The following is a 17656-nucleotide window of genomic DNA, read 5'->3' as shown; positions in this document are numbered from 1 at the left end:
TCTGATGTATGTAAAGATGGGGCTTCTGTGAAAAACATTTCCCACACTGAGGGCAGGAATGTGGCTTGTCCCCAGTGTGCAATTTCTTATGTCTGTAAAGATTAGACTTATCTGAAAAACATTTCCCACACTCAGTACAGGAGAAGCTCTTCCCTGTTGGAAGGACAGCCCGGTCTCGCACAGTCTGAGGTTCCTCAGGATACGAGGAATCCGATGGTCCATCTACATTGGGTGGTGCCGGATGGACATTGGAGGGAGCCGGGTTTTCTCCTGGACTATACTGTGTGATGTCCTCATCTTCTACTTTCCAGTCTGGAGACAAAGTGAGACAATCCTCGGAGGTTTTCCTCATCTCCCGGCCATGGACTAAAATACAAAGATAAAGAGGATTACTAGACAGGAGCTGATTGGTTTCCCCAAACCAGGACTCCGCCCACATCAGGCAGCTTGGTCTCTGAGGAGCTTACAATTCCACCCTCAAGGGAACTAGGAAATGGCTCCTCTGATCTCCTACCAGGTCATTTCTTTATTCATGGACCTTAGTCAGAGAGTGAGGAAACAACCAGAACTGTCTTTTATAGGAGGGACAGTGATGAGGGGATTATAGGACGAGGGTCCCCACCCCCTCTATCACTCATCGCCATCTTCCCAACACAAGAAGTACTGCACTTCCTTATTTAGTCCATGATTTAGTCATGAAGAACAGCGGGGCTGAGCCCCACCAGAGGTCAGAGAGTGAGGATGGGGGGAGAACAACCAAGATGAAGACTGGACTGATTCTGAAGACCACCATCATTGGGGTATTGACTCCTCCCTCATTATCACTTTCTGTTTAAGGGTCCAAAGGGTCCACATGAAGACACGTTTCTCAAACACTAATACACAAATGTAAAGGCTTAATAACACCTAGGTTCAGGGGGGATAGGTAGGAACAGACAGGAGGCAAAACCCGATGCTGGATCAATGTGAAGGAAAGCATGACAAGTATGGGTGGAGGAATGGATTTAGTGTTCATGACCCACCTGTGCTGATCTCTGTAGGAGTGTCCTCCTCTATAAATGTCCCCGTTATTCCATCCTCCTCCATAGACTGCTGATCATCCCTCACATACGCCTCTTCTTCTTCTTTAACCTCAACTTTGATGTCTATCAGATCTTCACTCTGAACCAAGAAAATGAGAGAAAATATCATCTGTAAATATAAGGTCACATAAAAGAACTCCACACATTGTCTCCATGAATCCATGTTCTGGATGCTCCATCCCACCTACCTTGTAATGGTGAGGGATGGTGTGACCTTCCTGTGTGGAATCCCGGGAATACAGAGGATGGGGACATCTCTCTGGTGGGTTCCTGGTATTAGGTGGCTCCATCATATCCTTGTGTCCTTCTGAAAACTCCTCCATCACTCCATACTCCTCATCCTCCTCTTTATACTCTTCTTTAACATCAATATTATCATCCCCGAGGATTCCACTCTGAAAGATATAATAAAACATTCATTGTAACAAACATGCTGTGTATAAATCACAACTACCAATAATTGTCATCATCTACCTGATGATGGTGAGGGATGGTGTGACCTTCCTGTGTGGAATCCCGGGAATACAGAGGACGGGGACATCTCTCTGGTGGGTTCCTGTAGCTGGATGACTCCACCATGGTGTCCTGGTACAGATCTTTGTGTTCTCTTAGAAGCTCTGACTCCTCAATCCCCCCATCCTCATCCTCCTCCTCTTTTATCTCTTCTTTATCCTCAACTTTAGGATCTCTCAGGTTTCCACTCTGAATATATAATAAAAATGCCATCAATGGTAACAATGCAGATAATGTACAGATCCTAATGATACTATCAGTGATTGTTCCTCATCTACCTGATGATGGTGAGGGATGGTGTGACCTTCCTGTGTGGAATCCCGGGAATACAGAGGACGGGGACATCTCTCAGGTGGGTTCCCATGACTGGATCCATCTGTAGGAAACACACACACTGACTGAATCCATTGTTTCTATGTGTTTATCAGATGATGGGGGATCTAGGTGGATCCTCCGTACTGCTCTCTCCTTTACAATAAAGTCTCCTCTTACCCGGTGATGTGAGGGGCGGCTGATTGTCCATCATGACGTCCTTGTAGAGATCCTTGTGTCCTTCTAAATACTCCCACTCCTCCATGGAGAAATAGACAGTGACACCCTGACACCTTATAGGAACCTGACACACACAATGATACAGTCACCATCCAGACACATCCCTTGTCTGTTACTGGAGAATGTCCCAGAATTCCCGGCACCGCTCACCTCTCCTGTCAGCAGCTCAGTGATCTCTCTGGTGACTTCTAGAATCTTCTTCTTCTTTCTCTCTTCTATCAGGGAGGGAGGTGGAGGCAATGTGATGTCATATGATCTCCAGACTTCACAGGAGGAAAACTCTACATCTGAACACAAAGAGTCACATCAAATGATATTCCCAGAATCCTCCTCACCTCTCCATTCAGGTCTCCATTTTATTAAAGCCCCACTTCAGGCTGAGGTATAATTCCCCCCCACAGGACCCCCACACTACGCAGGGTATAGGCTTGTTGCAGCATTCTGATGTCATTAGATACAACGCAGGACCAACAGTCCCACTTTACATGTGAGGATACCAAGGGGCCCCACATCCTAAGAGCATCAGAAAAAAGCCAGATGGAGGGACATTGGGGGGAGGAGTTGTGAGGTCAGTGTGATGTCATAGGATTCTCTGACTCTGGATGGAGGGACATTGGGAGGAGGAGCTGTGGGGTCAGTGTGATGTCATAGGATACCCTGACTCTGGATGGGGGGACATTGGGAGGAGGAGCTGTGGGGTCAGTGTGATGTCACAGGATTCTGACTCTGGATGGGGGGACATTGGGAGGAGGAGCTGTGGGGTCAGTGTGATGTCACAGGATTCTCTGACTCTGGATGGAGGGACATTGGGGGGAGGAGCTGTGGGGTCAGTGTGATGTCACAGGATTCTCTGACTCCGGATGGAGGGACATTGGGGGGAGGAGCTGTGAGGTCAGTGTGATGTCACAGGATTCCCTGACTCCGGATGGAGGGACATTGGGAGGAGGAGCTGTGAGGTCAGTGTGATGTCACAGGATTCCCTGACTCCGGATGGAGGGACATTGGGAGGAGGAGCTGTGAGGTCAGTGTGATGTCATAGGATTCTCTGACTCCAGATGGAGGGACATTGGGAGGAGCTGTGAGGTCAGTGTGATGTCATAGGGTTTTCCATCCCCCACCATTAATAAAAGTGGTATAATCCTTTGATATAGACTGATGAGGTAAGAAAGTGATTGGTGGGAAAGGTGACACCTCTCCACAATGAGGAGAATGTTCCGGCCCCGGAAGTGGGGGAATGTTCTGCCCCTGAAGGGGTTAATCTGGGTTCCCACACTATATATGTGTGTATCATCATCTGCTGGAGATAAAAGACGTCACAGTGACTATGGAGGAAGAGGACAGACGTGACTATGGAGGAAGAGGATGGACATGACTATGGAGGAAGAGGACGGACGTGACTATGGAGGAAGAGGACGGACGTGACTATGGAGGAAGAGGACGGACGTGACTATGGAGGAAGAGGATGGACATGACGGGGGGGTTACTGGGTGTAAATACAACATAACATCTAGATTGTAAGCTCCAAGGAGCAGGGCCCTCAATCCCCTCATGTTTTGCATTGTATTGTTGTTGTTCTGTCACATGTTCTTTCCCCCTTTGTAATGTACAGCGCTGAGCGAACTACTGGCGCTTTATAAATACTGTATAATAATAATAATAATTACCTCCTCTGCTGCCACTTCCAGTCACGTCTCCTCTCTACTTCCTGTCTGTACCTGACATTACTTCCTGTCTATGTCTGACATCACTTCCTGTCTGGGTAGAAGTGAGATCCCCACCTTGTGGCGCTCAGAGGAACTGAACCATCTGGTAGTGTGGCCCCGGCCTTGTGCTGGGTGTGTATGGACTGTAGATCCTTGTGTAGCGGAGGAAATGACTCCTATCTGTGACTGCTGTAACCTGCTGACTGGCATCTCCTTTGAATTCTGACACTTGCACTGGATACACACAAGGCAGTCAGGGATTTCAGCCCCTCCCTTCTCCTCTCAGACTGTAATACAGAGAGAGCCAATCAGAAGAGGTATTAAAGGAGCCAATGACAGGGACTTTCTCAAGCAGGAGGTGCACCTGCAAAGCATTGTGGGATATGCAGTCCTGAACAGAAATGGCCTGATAGGCTGATATGAGGGATGGAACTACAGAGACCAGCATGCTTAGTGAGCAGAGTGAAGGACTCCATCTTGTTTTTCTTGAGGGGAGGCAGTCTGCATGTGGCAGGAGACAGTCTGGACCTGGCAGAGAAGTGCTCAGGGTCAGTTCACTCCATGTTTAGGTATCTGCATCAGTCAGGGAACATCCAACCTGAGAGATGTGGCCTACAGTACAGTGCCTACACCGACAGTGTGAAGGGCTCATCGTGAGGTGACCACAGGAGCCGGTCATTTCCAGGACCATGGTTTGGGCCTTAGTCCCAGGATCTGGTGAGAGGGATTTTGCCCCCTGGCAGATGACAGGAACACGGCACACAGAGACATGACACTTCTCCCATACTCACCAGGCACTGGGTTGTGTAGATGGTCCTGCTATACAGACACAGTGTTTGCTTTGCTATACAAATCCTGCCACGGGATTACAATGATACTTTACCATAGGAGTGTAAGTGCACCAATGAAAGTGTCTCGCTGAAGACCCCAACATTCATCCTGTTACCAAGAGACTGAAGTTACTGGTGCCATACGGGCACGCGCATGCGTATTCAGGCCTCTATATTGCATGGTGTGGGAGGGAATAGCTCTACCTTGGAAAGTAGCTATGAAGCATCAGTTGGGCGCAGTGTTTGCCTATTGGGCTTGTGGTGTCGGGGGTTAGAAGGGAGAAGTCTGACACCACAGAGAGTCATCCTTCTGCTCTCCTCCTGCTTGGACATCATAGAGCTGAGTTTATGTAAAGGGGTTTAGACCCACATTGAGGGCGCCATGTAAGTGTTTCCTCTGCTCTTGGGGTTATTCACGGTTGGAATCCCCTGAAAGCAGCCTGAGTGTAAAAGTGAGTTATATTGCTTCCGGTCTCAGGATTTGCTGTTCTCTGGATTCACCGAACGTATACCTGTTGTTCATGTTTATTACTTCCCATAGAGGTCTTACAGTAAAGCTGATCTCTGTGTTTATTATACCGTGTGTGCTTTTCATTGGTCCTTGTACTTCACTATTGTCAGGGGTGTCAGTTGGGGCTGAGACAGTTCTTGGGGTTGGGAGGCAGAGTGGTGGAGTGAACAAACTTACCCCCTTTGGGGGGATCGCTACACTTATAGAGGGGTCACCTCCACTCCCACCAAGGGGGGCAGAGATATATGACTGCCTAGTCCAGCCTTCCTCAGTCAGGGGTCCTCCAAAGGGTTCTCGGGGTTCCTTCAGCAATGAACAATCCCTGTGTGAATCTGTCAGATTACAAGTCCCCATTATCTGGGTAAGGGGGTGTCAATCATCGCACGTCGCTGACATTTACAAATCTAGAGAAGAGTTTTAAATTGCCAACAAATTACATTTCCCTCCCAGATTCCTTTTTACACTCAGCCGATGCGGGGCTGCTGCATTTTTCAAAGTCCTGCTTGTCACATTTTTAGTGCAGGTTTGGTGTGGTAAAAAAAAGCCACACAAAAAATGCACCTCCCCATTGAAATCAATGGAAAACATGGCAAACCACATAAAAAATGCACCTGCCTTGTGTTTTTGGTGCAGTTTGTGAGTCACATGCATTGCCTGCACTTGTTGGGGGGTCAAAGAACAGCCTCATTCACTTCAATGGGTCACATTCAGCAGGAGATACACCCATCAAAAGTGACATCTTGGGGATAATTCCTGCTGTGACTGCGAAGACAACCATCACTACTGGGATATATGTAGACACTGCCCACTGCCTCTGCAGATATAGGGGGCAGTAAAAGTTCAGCTCAACTGTGAGGTCTAACAATATAAAGGAAAACTCTGCTTCAAAACTAAATAAGTGTGGGGTTCCCCTTTAATATCCATACCAGACCCTCATCCAACATTAGGAGAAGTATGAAGATAAAGGGGAACTCCACTTCAAAATGAACTAATGATAACACGGTGTTATCTTATTGACAAATGGTGGGTCCCCCATATACCCCAGTAATGGTTGGCTCCCCTGAACTCTATTGTAATGGTGGGTTCCCCCACACACCCCAGCAATGATGCCCCCCCATGCACACACCCTGGTAATGGTGAGCCCTCCCGCACACACCCAGGTTATGGTGGATTCCTCCATACATATAAGTAATAGTAGGTCCCCCTGCATAGCCCAGCAATGAGGGTTTTCCCCACACACCCTGGTAAAGGTAGGTCCCCCCACACAACCCTGCCATGGGCCCATTAACACACCTAGGATTGACACAGGGGGTGATGCCAGTTAGAGGGGTGGGATATTAGTGAACATTCTCTCCTGGATCCCCCCTTCCTTCATTGAACATTTACTCCTGGATTTCAACTTCCCATGGTGAACATTCACTCCTGGATTTCTCCCTCCTGGAGTGAGCATTCGTTCATGGATATCACCTTCCTTCAGTGAATGTTCACTCCTGGATACCCCTTCCTTCAGTGAACATTGACTGGTGGATATCAGAGGATGGGGAGACGTCAGAGGTCCATCAGATTCATCTGAGAATGGGGAGACATCAAAATGTCCATCAGCTTCATTGTAGAACAAGGGAGACATCAGAGGTCCATCAGCTTCATCAGATGACAGGAGATACATTAGAACTCTATCAGCTTCATCTGAGAACAGGGGAGACATCAAAATGTCCATCAGCTTCATTGTAGAACAAGGGAGACATCAGAGGTCCATCAGCTTTATCAGAGGACAGAGGAGAAATCAAAGGTCTATCAGCTTCATCAGAGGACAGGGGAGACATCAGAGGTCCATCAGCTTCATTGGAGACAGGGGAGACATCAGAGGTCCATTAGCTTTATCAGAGGACAGAGGAGAAATCAGTGGTCTATCAGCCTAATCAGAGGACAGGGGAGACATTAGAGGTCCATCAGCTTCATCGTAGGACAAGGGAGACATCAGAGTTCCATCAGTTTTATTGGAGGACAAGGGAGACATCAGAGTTCCATCAGCTTTATTGGAGGACAGGGGAGTCATCAGAGGTCCATCAACTTCATCAGAGGACAGGGGAGACATCAGAGGTCCATCAGCTTCATCGTAGAACAAGGAAGACATCAGAGGTCCATCAGCTTTATTGGATGACAGAGGAGTCATCAGAGGCTGTCACAGATCCCACCCACATGCACGCGGCCACAGCGACTAGCTAACCGAGGAGGTGTAGGGTTAGATTCATCCTAGGCTCTAAGTGTTCCCCCTTGACCAACATCATTTTTAATCCAAGTCTCCCAGATGGTCTGGCCATTGGTCGAGTCCCTCCTTGGGCTGAGGTTAATCTATTCCAATTGTGACATTTGGTCAATCCCGTAATTCACAACCTTAAATCCTTCCCTGACATTCAAAAAGCTGCTCGCATTCCACCCCATCAGTATTTTATCTACAGATACAACACATTTTTGCCTCCAAAGCCTCTTCTCTGACTCTTGAACAACCTACCCCTTTAGATCATATCTGCATCCAAGGCCCACACCACCGGGACATCATTTCCGCTACGTATACATTGCTTGTAGATGCCCTTTCTCTATTGGTTCTCCCCTTTATATGTGTAAATGGTCCCGTTTCCTTCAATGTGATATTGGGTTGGATCAATGGAGTAGGATTTGGGAGGCCTCTTCTAAATCTTCTGTGTGTGTAATGTGTACAGAAAATCCTTCTAAGACCCCCATGTTTTGGTATCGGACCCCTGAGGTTCTCCATGATAGTAACCTGAATGTTTCCTCTGTTTGCTGGTGTTGTGGGACGGAAACTGACACTCTTTTCCACATTTTTGGGGATTGCCGGTCCATTGCACCCTTTTGGAGGAGGTCCTTACCCCATTGTGGTTACTTTTCCTGGCTCCTGTCCCTTTTGAGCCCATTTACTTTCTGTTGGGTCTACCTTTTCGGGTCTCTCTAAATGTGCGAGGAAACTTTCCACCTACATTCTGAGGGCAGCCAGGAGAACCATTCCCATGCATTGGCTGTCTTCTATGTCCCCCATGTTACCGGCACTGATGAAGGTCAGAGCAGAAATGAGAAAGTTGGAGTACCTACCTGCTTTACACCCTGCTACTGTCCCTGCGCTGGAGGCAGTTCAGGACCCACGGGACACCTATGACACCGATCTGTCTGCTTCGATCGTTTGTGATTGATGGCCATGTCACTGTTTTGTATTGACATTGTATGTTCTTATGTACCTCTCATCGATGAGCTGCTTTATCAGACTTCTCTCCCTCTCTGCTTTTATTTTACATTTACCTTTGTGACTGCTTGTTGTAATATGTGACATAGAGAGGGAAATGGGTGCTAATAGGCTGCAGGAGATCTGCCGAGACATAGAGAGGGAAATGGGTGCTAATAGGCTGCAGGAGATCCGCTGAGACATATAGATGGAAATGGGTGCTAATAGGCTGCAGGAGATCCGCTGAGACATAGAGAGGGAAATGGGTGCTAATAGACTGCAGGAGATCAGCTGAGACATAGAAAGGGAAATGGGTGCTAATAGGCTGCAGGAGATCAGCTGAGACATAGAGAGGGAAATGGGAGCTAATAGGCTGCAGGAGATCTGCTGAGACATAGAGAGGGAAATGGGTGCTAATAGGCTGCAGGAGATCCGCTGAGACATAGAAAGGGAAATGGGAGCTAATAGGCTGCAGGAGATCTGCTGAGACATAGAGAAGGAAATGGGTGCTAATAGGCTGCAGGAGATCCGCTGAGACATAGAGAGGGAAATGGGAGCTAATAGGCTGCAGGAGATCTGCTGAGACAATGAAATGTGTATGAAATGGATGGATGTGCAGACACTCCCAGAAGATGATGTCATTATGAGTGGATTGATATATATTTTTGCATTGTCCCCCCCAGAAGGATCAGGTTTGGCGGGATCGCTCTCATTAGCTATACATTTGTATTTTGTGTTCTGTGTTTGTAAGACTTTTCTATATGTAATAAGAGATGTTTGTTGAACAGTTGGTTACATAAGAGTTACATTTATTTCTTCTTCCTTTATTCAGTAATGTTTCATCTCCCGTAGTATCCCTGTAAGGTACATATTATACAGGAAGGGGGATTATGGGATGGATCTCGGGGCTGCAGTTCCTCTGAACTCCACAAGGTGGGGATCTCACCTATACTCACACAGGAAGTCTCTATGGAATGCAGACAGGAAATGATGTCAGGGACAGACAGGAAGTGATGTCAGGTACAGACAGGAAGTGATGTCAGGTACAGACAGGAAGTTACAGATGAGAGGTGAGGCGGGAAGAAGTATAGAGGAGATGTTGGTGGAAGTGGCAGCAGAGGAGGTAATAAGATGTAATTTCCTATTTACAACAAATGTATATAAATCTGAGGCTCTTTTAGGAATGTTTGTGGCTTTAAAAAAATGAAAGGGGCTTTATAGCAACTTAAATGTGTAATATGTGTAACATTGTGCTGTTTATCTCCTCCTCCCCTCCCCCGCCTGTCTCCAGCACTGCACCCGGGGACTAGCAGGGAGGGGAGACACCTTGCAGTGTAATGAGAACCGATTGGCTGCTCCTCAGGAAAGGGGAGTGTCCGGCTTATCCTTTCTCCCTTTCACTCCCAGAGACGTTTTTGCATTTTTTGCACATAAAAAAAATCATTTTATCCTGAAGATGACACAAAACCCCCAAAAATATCGATTTTCTAAAAGTAGACACTTTACAGAATAAAATAGTGGCAGTTCCAATTTTTTATGTCACAAAACATTATCACAAAGTCTAGGAAATGCCAAATTTCAATAAAAAATACACTTAAGCTGATTTCAGGTCACAAAAAGCAATAAATGACCCATTTATGTGTAAAAATATAAAAGCCGAGGTTGCAGCGAGTAAATAGATATCCAACATGTCAAACCTTAAGTTGTGTGTGCTGAAATGGTGACAACCTTTAGTCCCCGGTATTATCTATAGGGGACACATTTATAGCCCCTTCTAGGTCATCAGTATAGAGTACGGAGGAGGTCTGCTCCTAGAATTATCCTCTCATTCTGGTGTGACCGGCGATATGTAACGTGTATCACAATCAATGTTATCACGTGTAGGCGCTCCAGCGTGTGCTCTTACATTTGGGTGTGCATATATGTGGGGGTGGGGGGGCCTTAACATTTTTTAAAGGGAGGAGTTATGTACTTGGGTGTAACTTTAATTCTTTACAATTAAAAAAAAAAATTTACTTAAGGGGACAAAGTCCTCTATGAGATGACTTTTGATGAGAGGTTCTCTTTATTGAGACATCCAGGGTCTAAAAGACCCCCAATGTCTCCCCTGTACTCCATTGGATGTAATGTAGAGCACATCGCACCGCATTACATTCTTTGCCGGCCTCGATGGTCAGGAAATCTGTCATAACGTCATTTCTGGGTCAGGACAAGAAGGGAGTGAACGTGTCCGCTCTCCTCCATCCCCTCTACCCTCCGACACCCGCTGACCCGGGCCCACAGATGGGCAAGCAGAGCCGGGGAAGCATAGTAGGTATAGGAGAGGTTCACACACACGGGGTGGCAGAGGCTGGCACCGGAAAGGAGAGCCCTGCGGCTTGCCCTCAGCAGGGATAAAGATTAAACACAATACTTGCCCGGCCCCCAGAACTACATGTCCCGGGCGTCGGGTGATGTAAAGTGACCATCCCTGCATGATGAGCCGACATTGACCTCACAGCACTGCCTCAGAGCAGACTATTCATAGGAAGGATCAGATTTATCATTCCTTGTCTGCAGATCTAATACTCATCAAACCCAGTTCAGAGACCAAACAAACCCAACAGAGAAAAGGGGCCCCGGACCTCAAAACTGTAGTAAACACTAAACAGTCCAAACAAAATGTCTTCCCATGGGGGGAGTAGTTCTTCAATGTCCAGCAACCCTCCTATTCCCCCCTCACATCCACATCCTATTATTGTGTGACCAATACCATCCAAATCATTCTTACTTTCATTTCCCAAAGTTATCCGTCTACAAGGAGACCTGTATAGATCACATGATGGCACCAATGAGGATGGAGGAGGACCGGAGTCACATGACTGAGAAGATACTAAACCTCACCCTGGAGATCATCTACCTGCTGACCAGAGAGGTGAGGAGGATTCTGGGAGGTCACATGACATCACTCTCATCTCTATAAATAAAATACAGACCTGACCGGAGAGGTGAGGAGGATTCTGGGAGGTCACATGACATCACTCTCATCTCTATTAATAAAACACAGACCAGACCGGAGAGGTGAGGAGGATTCTGGGAGGTCACATGACATCACTCTCATCTCTATTAATAAAACACAGACCTGACCGGAGGGGTGAGGAGGATTCCGGGAGGTCACATGACATCACTCTTATCTCTACTAATAACACACAGACCTGACCAGAGAGGTTAGGAGGATTCTGGGAGGTCACATGACATCGCTCTTATCTCTATTAATAAAACACAGACCTGACCAGAGAGGTGAGGAGGATTCTGGGAGGTCACATGACATCACTCTTGTCTATTCTGGTCAATAGACCATTTTATTTTTGCACACATTTAGATGATGTCAGGTGGTTGATATTGTTTTATTTTTCTCCTGATCTGTAGGATTATGTTGTAAAGAAGAAGTCTAGTGGGGAGCCAATCTCAGGACGATGGAGCAGAACCCAGAGCCTCACCATGGTGCCTCCATCTCGTTCTCTGATACCTGAGAGGGAGAAAGAGCAGAAGATTCTGGAACTGACCACCATGATGGTCCATCAGCTGACAGGAGAGGTGAGCGGTGCCGGGAATTCTGGGACATTCTCCAGTAACAGACAAGGGATGTGTCTGGATGGTAACTGTATCATTGTGTGTGTCAGGTTCCTATAAGGTGTCAGGGTGTCACTGTCTATTTCTCCATGGAGGAGTGGGAGTATTTAGAAGGACACAAGGACCTCTACAAGGACGTCATGATGGACAATCAGCAGACTTTGGGTTTTGTGAAGATTGTAAGGAAGGAATTTCCCCGGAATGAGACGATATTGAAGCTCACCCTGGAGATCCTCAGCCTGCTGACTGGAGAGGTGAGTGTAATGAAGGGGTTAAATCTGACTCGGCTGTACACTGGGAGGTATTCAGAGTCACTTGAAGTCTTCTGATGTTCTGTAATCAATAACGACATCCACACAAGTACTATGAATACATAAAGTGTCCGGACTCTATGAGATTTGGTTATAGCACAAGATGGCGGCATTGGTTATAAAAGAGAACAATCTCAGCTTTAGTCCAATCAGAGAGACCCATCATTACCAGCATGCCACGCCCACTGACCACTAAATCCATGGGTGACATTTCCTGGTGGGTCAGTGAGCCTTACTAGTAAACCATTAGTGACTCTATTATATGACTTCTAGAAGGAGCTATAAATCTGACCCCATTGTCATCATATCATTGGATGGAGATGTCTGTCCTTTGCTGAGTCGGCACATTGTGGCCAATCCCTGGAGAATAAATCTAGAGCTGACCATAGAAGTGAGGGATTATGGGAGAGTGAGATTTATCTTTGTATCACACAGAACTGTACAGGAGTCATGAAGAAATCTACCGACAATGACACCAGAAGGAGATCTCATCGTATGACCACAAGATCCTCGAGAATCCAGAATCCCATCACCATCCCCCCACCTCCATCCCTGATCCCTACAAGACAGGAGACACAGAAGATTCTAGAAGTCACCAAGAAGATGATGGAGCTGCTGACAGGAGAGGTGAGCGGTGCCGGGAATTCTGGGACATTCTCCAGTAACAGACAAGGGATGTGTCTGGATGGTGACTGTATCATTGTGTGTGTCAGGTTCCTATAAGGTGTCAGGGTGTCACTGTCTATTTCTCCATGGAGGAGTGGGAGTATTTAGAAGGACACAAGGATCTCTACAAGGACGTCATGATGGACAATCAGCCGCCCCTCACATCACCGGGTAAGAGGAGACTTTATTGTAAAGGAGAGAGCAGTACGGAGGATCCACCTAGATCCCCCATCATCTGATAAACACATAGAAACAATGGATTCAGTCAGTGTGTGTGTTTCCTACAGATGGATCCAGTCATGGGAACCCACCAGAGAGATGTCCCCGTCCTCTGTATTCCCGGGATTCCACACAGGAAGGTCACACCATCCCTCACCATCATCAGGTAGATGATGACAATTATTGGTAGTTGTGATTTATACACAGCATGTTTGTTACAATGAATGTTTTATTATATCTTTCAGAGTGGAATCCTCGGGGATGATAATATTGATGTTAAAGAAGAGTATAAAGAGGAGGATGAGGAGTATGGAGTGATGGAGGAGTTTTCAGAAGGACACAAGGATATGATGGAGCCACCTAATACCAGGAACCCCCCAGCGGGATGTCCCCGTCCTTTGTATTCCCGGGATTCCACACAGGAAGGTCACACCATCCCTCACCATCATCAGGTAGATGATGACAATTATTGGTAGTTGTGATTTATACACAGCATGTTTGTTACAATGAATGTTTTATTATATCTTTCAGAGTGGAATCCTCGGGGATGATAATATTGATGTTAAAGAAGAGTATAAAGAGGAGGATGAGGAGTATGGAGTGATGGAGGAGTTTTCAGAAGGACACAAGGATATGATGGAGCCACCTAATACCAGGAACCCACCAGAGAGATGTCCCCGTCCTCTGTATTCCCGGGATTCCACACAGGAAGGTCACACCATCCCTCACTATTACAAGGTTGGTGGGATGGAGAATCTAGAACATGGACTTGTAGAGACTATGGGCTCCAATCACAAAGCGGTATCTTCCCGTATCCCAGTATGTAGTAAGATGCTGCATGCTTTTTTTTAGTAGTGAATCCTGCGGGTAATTTACCACTGGTGTCCATAGCAACACTTGGAAATAGCTTGTTGTTAAGGAGAGGGCAGCCGCCAGTGTCCCCAACAACCAGTAAACAAGGAGCGGACGGCCACCAAGTTCCCCGCTGACAGCTGTGACAGGTCTGGTATGGATTTTGAGTGAAACCCTGATGCCAAAATAATAAAATTAAAGGCGTGGGTTCCCCTCCAAAATCAATTAGTGAGTGCCCACCTTCCTCCTGAACCATACCAGGCCACATATCCTCAACATGAGGTGGGTGCTTCAGGGCAGGGGCATTCTGACCCCCCAAAAAGCACCTTGTCCCCATATCGATGGGGACAAGGGTCCCTTCCCCACAACCCTGGCCAGTGGTTGTGGGGTCTGTGGGTGGGGGGCTTATTGGAATCTGGAAGCTATCTTTAACATGGAGGCCCCCAGATGCCAGCCCCCCACAATGTGAATGGGTATAGAGTACATAGCACCCCTATTCATTCACCAAAAAAAATGTAGTGTAAAAAAACACTTGAAGAAATGTTTGACAAAAAAAAAATAAAGAGAAATATACCCCTGATGTAGATCCATCGATGATCCAATCACAATACTCGCTGTCATCGCTGAAAACAACAAAGCTCCCCTCCTGCCATCTGACAGCTCTGCCGCCTCCCACTTCTAAATAAACTAAGGAACGCTACTACCTTGTGACATCACTGTGTGGCCTTGCCCTCTTTTGACGTCACCAATACAACATGCCCCGGTCAGTGACATCACCAATACAACATGCCCCGGTCAGTGACATCACCAATACAACATGCCCCGGTCAGTGATGTCACCAATACAACATGCCCCGGTCAGTGACATCACCAATACAACATGCCCCGGTCAGTGATGTCACCAATACAACATGCCCCGGTCAGTGACGTCACCAATACAACATGCCCCGGTCCGTGACATCACCAATACAACATGCCCCGGTCAGTGACATCACCGAGTGGCACCGTCCCTCAGTAAATTTAGTGGCAGGAGGCAGCAGAGCTGTCAGACAGAGGGGAGTCTTCATTGGGAGCGGAGCTTTTCTTTCCCAGTCAGTGGTGACAGTGAGCATCGTGATTGATGATGGATCTACACCGGGGGGACATTTTGCTTTATTTTTGCTTTTTTAATAAAGGACTTGTCAAATACTGCCTGCTGTCTTTAACAGAATACTTTTTTGGGGTGAATAATTAGGGGTACCATGTACTCCATACTCATTCACATGGGGTGAGGGATCTGAGGGCCCCCTTGTTAAATTTTGTAACTCCTCTGCCTGCAAACCCCAACAGCCACTAGCCTGGGTTGTGGGGAAGAGTCCCTTGTCCCCATCAACATGGACAAGGTGCTCTGGGGGAGCAAAGCCCCCCCCTGCCCCAGAACATCCACTCCATGTTAAGGGCACATGGCCTGGTATGTTTCAGGATGGGGGTCGCTTTCTCGTCCCCCCCCTTTCCTGACCTGCCGGGCTGCATGCTCAGATATGGGTCTGGTATGTATTTCTTTCATTTTGGCAAGGGGTCCCCCTCAAAATCCATACTAGACCCCCCTAAAGGGGGAATCCTATGCTATTTTCTTCATATTTCATTGCCGGTAATTCGTTTTTTTATATTTATCGGTTGGTTAGGACGTGGTGGCCGCTCGCTCCCTAGCAACCATGTTGTTTACTGGTTGTTAAGGATGCCAGCGGCCGCCCACTCTTTACCAAGCAGTACACATTTCCTGAATGCCGCATGTCTCCACCACTAATTAATGACCGCATGCATTTCATTCTTTATTTCCTTCTGTGAATGTAACGCCTGTTCATGCCGTATTTACTGAGCGTGTTCAGTGTTTGTGGTCAATACCGCAACACGGGATAGGAAATGGACAGTTTCAGGATGGCATGCCGTATTTAGGGGAAATGTACCGACATATCACATGTGATCTGCTTCTGTGAAGGGAGACAATGTGTGGATTTTGTGTGTGATGTCACAATCATAAACCTTACATTTTACAGATGATATTTTCTCTCATTTCCTTGATTTAGAGTGGAGATCCAATCGATATAGAATTTGAGGTGAAAGCAGAAGAAGAAGAGGCGTATGTGAGGGATGATCAGCAGTCTATGGAGGAGGATGGAATAACGGGGACATTTATAGAGGAGGACACTCCTACAGAGATCAGCACAGGTGGGTCATGAACACTAAATCCATTCCTCCACCCATACTGCTCACTGATTGGTCCAGAGTAGGGCGGGGACTGGGTGATATCAGCCTGTAATCCCCTGGTCACTTTCCTGAGCTGTGTTCCCCGTCCTGTATTCCTGGATTTCTCTCGGATAATCTTCCTTCTCTGTGCTGCAGACAAAAGAATCCAGGACTTTCCTACAGCAATTCCCCCTTATCCCCCCCATTATGTATTATACATGGAGATCATATCCCCCCCTTATGTATTATACATGGAGATCATATCCCCCCCTTATGTATTATACATGGAGATCATATCCCCCCCATTATGTATTATACATGGAGATCATATCCCCCTTATGTATTATACATGGAGATCATATCCCCCCTTATGTATTATACATGGAGATCATATCCCCCCTTATGTATTATACATGGTGATCATATCCCCCCTTATGTATTATACATGGAGATCATATCCCCCCTTATGTATTATATATGGAGATCATATCCCCCTTATGTATTATACATGGAGATCATATCCCCCCTTATGTATTATACATGGAGATCATATCTCCCCCTTATGTATTATACATGGAGATCATATCCCCCTTATGTATTATACATGGAGATCATATCCCCCCTTATGTATTATACATGGAGATCATATCCCCCTTATGTATTATACATGGAGATCATATCCCCCTTATGTATTATACATGGAGATCATATCCCCCCTTATGTATTATACATGGAGATCATATCCCCCCCTTATGTATTATACATGGAGATCATATCCCCCCTTATGTATTATACATGGAGATCATATCCCCCCTTATGTAATATACATGAAGATCATATCCCCCTTATGTATTATACATGGAGATCATATCCCCCCTTATGTATTATACATGGAGATCATATCCCCCCTTATGTATTATACATGGAGATCATATCCCCCCTTATGTATTATACATGGAGATCATATCCCCCTTATGTATTATACATGGAGATCATATCCCCCTTATGTATTATACATGGAGATCATATCCCCCCTTATGTATTATACATGGAGATCATATCCCCCCCCTTATGTATTATACATGGAGATCATATCCCCCCCTTATGTATTATACATGGAGATCATATCCCCCCTTATGTATTATACATGGAGATCATATCCCCCCTTATGTATTATACATGGAGATCATATCCCCCCTTATGTATTATACATGGAGATCATATCCCCCCTTATGTATTATACATGGAGATCATATCCCCCCTTATGTATTATACATGGAGATCATATCCCCCTTGGGATTTTTAATATCAGACCCTATATTGTTTATAAATATATTATTAAGTC

The 17656-nt window shown here is 46.3% G+C and overlaps 2 protein-coding genes and 1 long non-coding RNA gene across 3 annotated transcripts in view; 2 read left to right on the top strand and 1 right to left on the bottom strand.

Moving 5' to 3' along the window:
• Positions 1–17656, top strand: part of LOC149441832 (gastrula zinc finger protein XlCGF66.1-like) — a 429912-nt gene that overhangs the window by 171009 nt on the left and 241247 nt on the right. Inside the window, exons 2-3 of the mRNA XM_089656812.1 lie at positions 11835–12292; positions 12785–12976. Coding sequence (XP_089512938.1) covers positions 12128–12292; positions 12785–12976 — 357 coding nt within the window. The 5' untranslated portion in view covers positions 11835–12127. The remainder of the gene's footprint in view (positions 1–11834; positions 12293–12784; positions 12977–17656) is intronic.
• On the bottom strand, positions 780–1966 carry LOC149441840 (uncharacterized). Its single transcript, XR_016307284.1, has 3 exons — positions 1874–1966; positions 1271–1477; positions 780–1161 (listed from the first exon to the last, which is right to left on the bottom strand). It is a non-coding gene; the product is annotated as an uncharacterized LOC149441840 (long non-coding RNA).
• LOC149441836 (uncharacterized) overlaps positions 13601–17656 on the top strand; it is a 201702-nt gene continuing 197646 nt past the window's right edge. The window contains exon 1 of the mRNA XM_089656817.1: positions 13601–13686. The gene's annotated coding sequence lies outside the window, so the exon portion shown is untranslated. The remainder of the gene's footprint in view (positions 13687–17656) is intronic.

Source organism: Staurois parvus, unplaced genomic scaffold (assembly GCF_062004578.1).
Source record: "Staurois parvus isolate SC_StPar_1 unplaced genomic scaffold, SC_StPar_1.0 ptg000941l, whole genome shotgun sequence".
NCBI classification, from domain to species: Eukaryota; Metazoa; Chordata; class Amphibia; order Anura; family Ranidae; genus Staurois; species Staurois parvus.
The sequence above is the reverse complement of the archived record's forward strand: the minus strand, read 5'-3'. Positions and strand labels throughout refer to the sequence as shown.